Source organism: Diaphorina citri, unplaced genomic scaffold (genome assembly GCF_000475195.1).
Source record: "Diaphorina citri unplaced genomic scaffold, Diaci psyllid genome assembly version 1.1 scaffold10833, whole genome shotgun sequence".
Taxonomy (NCBI): Eukaryota; Metazoa; Arthropoda; class Insecta; order Hemiptera; family Psyllidae; genus Diaphorina; species Diaphorina citri.
Window position 1 is genome coordinate 1 of NW_007388207.1, and position 1806 is coordinate 1806.

Here is a 1806-nt window from a genome sequence, read left to right on the forward strand (position 1 = left end):
CCTTACGATATTCTAGGGAAAACACTTGAAGACAGAGATATCTCTAATACAAATAATTTAATTTACATTGATAATGTTCATAAACTTAACATCTCCATTTATGTGTCTAATAAAAACGCAAAATTTCTAGGGGAAACACTTAAAACATTCGAGGATCTTCCTAACAAAACCGATTTTGCGAAAAGATCTCGACGCCAAGTTATAGTCATGGACGACACCGCGCGGAATCACACTAAACTGGGTTCCATTCTAGATCAAGAAGCAGACGGTGAAGGAGTCCAAAATTGGACCCCAGAAATGACGCGAGACTACTTGCGATTCCGAATCAAACTGCATGAGCAAGATCTGATTAATCAACAATCTCTTTTGTTCGCAGAGAAACTGAAAAAGTTGAAGGAAGAAGAGAAGAAAGAGGAAGAAATGAAAGAAGGAAAGCGAACGACAGAACTGAAAGAAGAAGAGAAGCGAACGACAGACCTGAAAAAAGAAGAAGAGAAGGAAAAGGCAGAACTCAAAAAAGAAGATAAGGAAGAAGCCGAACTAAAAAAAGGAGATAAGCGAGAGGCCGAGCTGGAAATCCCTGACCTCAATGTATATGCTGAACATGGAAACGAAAAAATAACAAACAGAAAGAAAAGACATGTGAAAGATGAAGAAAAACAGAATCATGGAGTATTGATACAGAAAATTCCACGAGATGTAGACGAAAACATGATTGCAAATGAACACGAAACAACTCAAGACTATAACAGTATTCCTATTGGTAAAGATTCAACTCAAAACAACAATGACAGTACTCCTATTGATGAAATCACAAGTAAAGCAACTCATCTATTAAACCGTGTAGAAAAGACAGCAAACATTGACAATATCATAGACAACTCTGCAAACGAACATGTTTTAGACAACGACAATGCTACAAAAGAACATATAGATAACATAGATGGCAATAACTGTACAAAAGAACACGTTCCAGATACTGAACTCTTGAATCGTGTGAAAAAGACAGCAAATATTGGCAATAACGTAGACAACGACTCTCCTACAAAAGAAAATGTACACCAAATAGATGACAACTCTACCACAAAAGAACATGTAGACAACATAGATGGCAACAACTCTGTAAACAAACACGTTCTAGATACTGAAGAACCGGGCAACAAAACAAACAACTCTGCTGGAAAAGAAAACATTGTAGACACTGAAGAACCGGGCAACAGAACAAAACGAGAAATAGGCTTCGATCCAGACAAACTCAAAATCTTTAACCAAGCGAAGAACAAGAGGGACATGAAAAAGAACCTGGACGCAGCAAAGGTGAAAAAGATGATGGATAAAGTCAGCGCCAAAGCGAGCCGAAATACCAACGGCACCTCGCGCAATCTAAATGACATTCTAAAGATGAAATTCGACAAGGATAACAACATTGTGTTGGACCCGGAAGAAAAAGATTTCATAGATCAAATGAAACAGAAGGGATGTATCCGAAAGCGCCGTCGAAGATATGCCCAGTTCTTTGACTATGGGAAAGCAGGAGATTTTGAAAAGTTCCAAGAGAAAGTCCAAGAACATGCCAAAAACAAAGCTAACGAGCGACATGAGATATTCAATTTGTTTAATGAATCGGAAACAGTTGGATATGGGGAAAATTTGGTGAAGAGAATGGAAGAGTATATGGGGCAGACACTGCCTAATTTCCTGTCAACGACAAAATCCGACAGAAGGAAGAGATCAGTGGGTGTGGTGAAGCAAGGTAAGAAAGAAAGTCTCGTCTATGTAATAACTTGAACAATAAATGAGCTAATG

The 1806-nt window shown here is 38.3% G+C and overlaps 1 protein-coding gene across 1 annotated transcript; it reads left to right on the forward strand.

Moving 5' to 3' along the window:
* Nucleotides 1–207: 207 nt before the first annotated feature.
* On the forward strand, nt 208–1753 carry LOC108254106 (glutamic acid-rich protein-like; the record flags this gene model as incomplete). Its single annotated transcript, XM_017449079.1, has 2 exons — nt 208–591; nt 685–1753. Coding segments are annotated over exons 1-2 (1453 nt in total), but the record flags the coding sequence as incomplete, so codon positions are not given.
* Between the last annotated feature and the right edge of the window lie 53 nt (nt 1754–1806).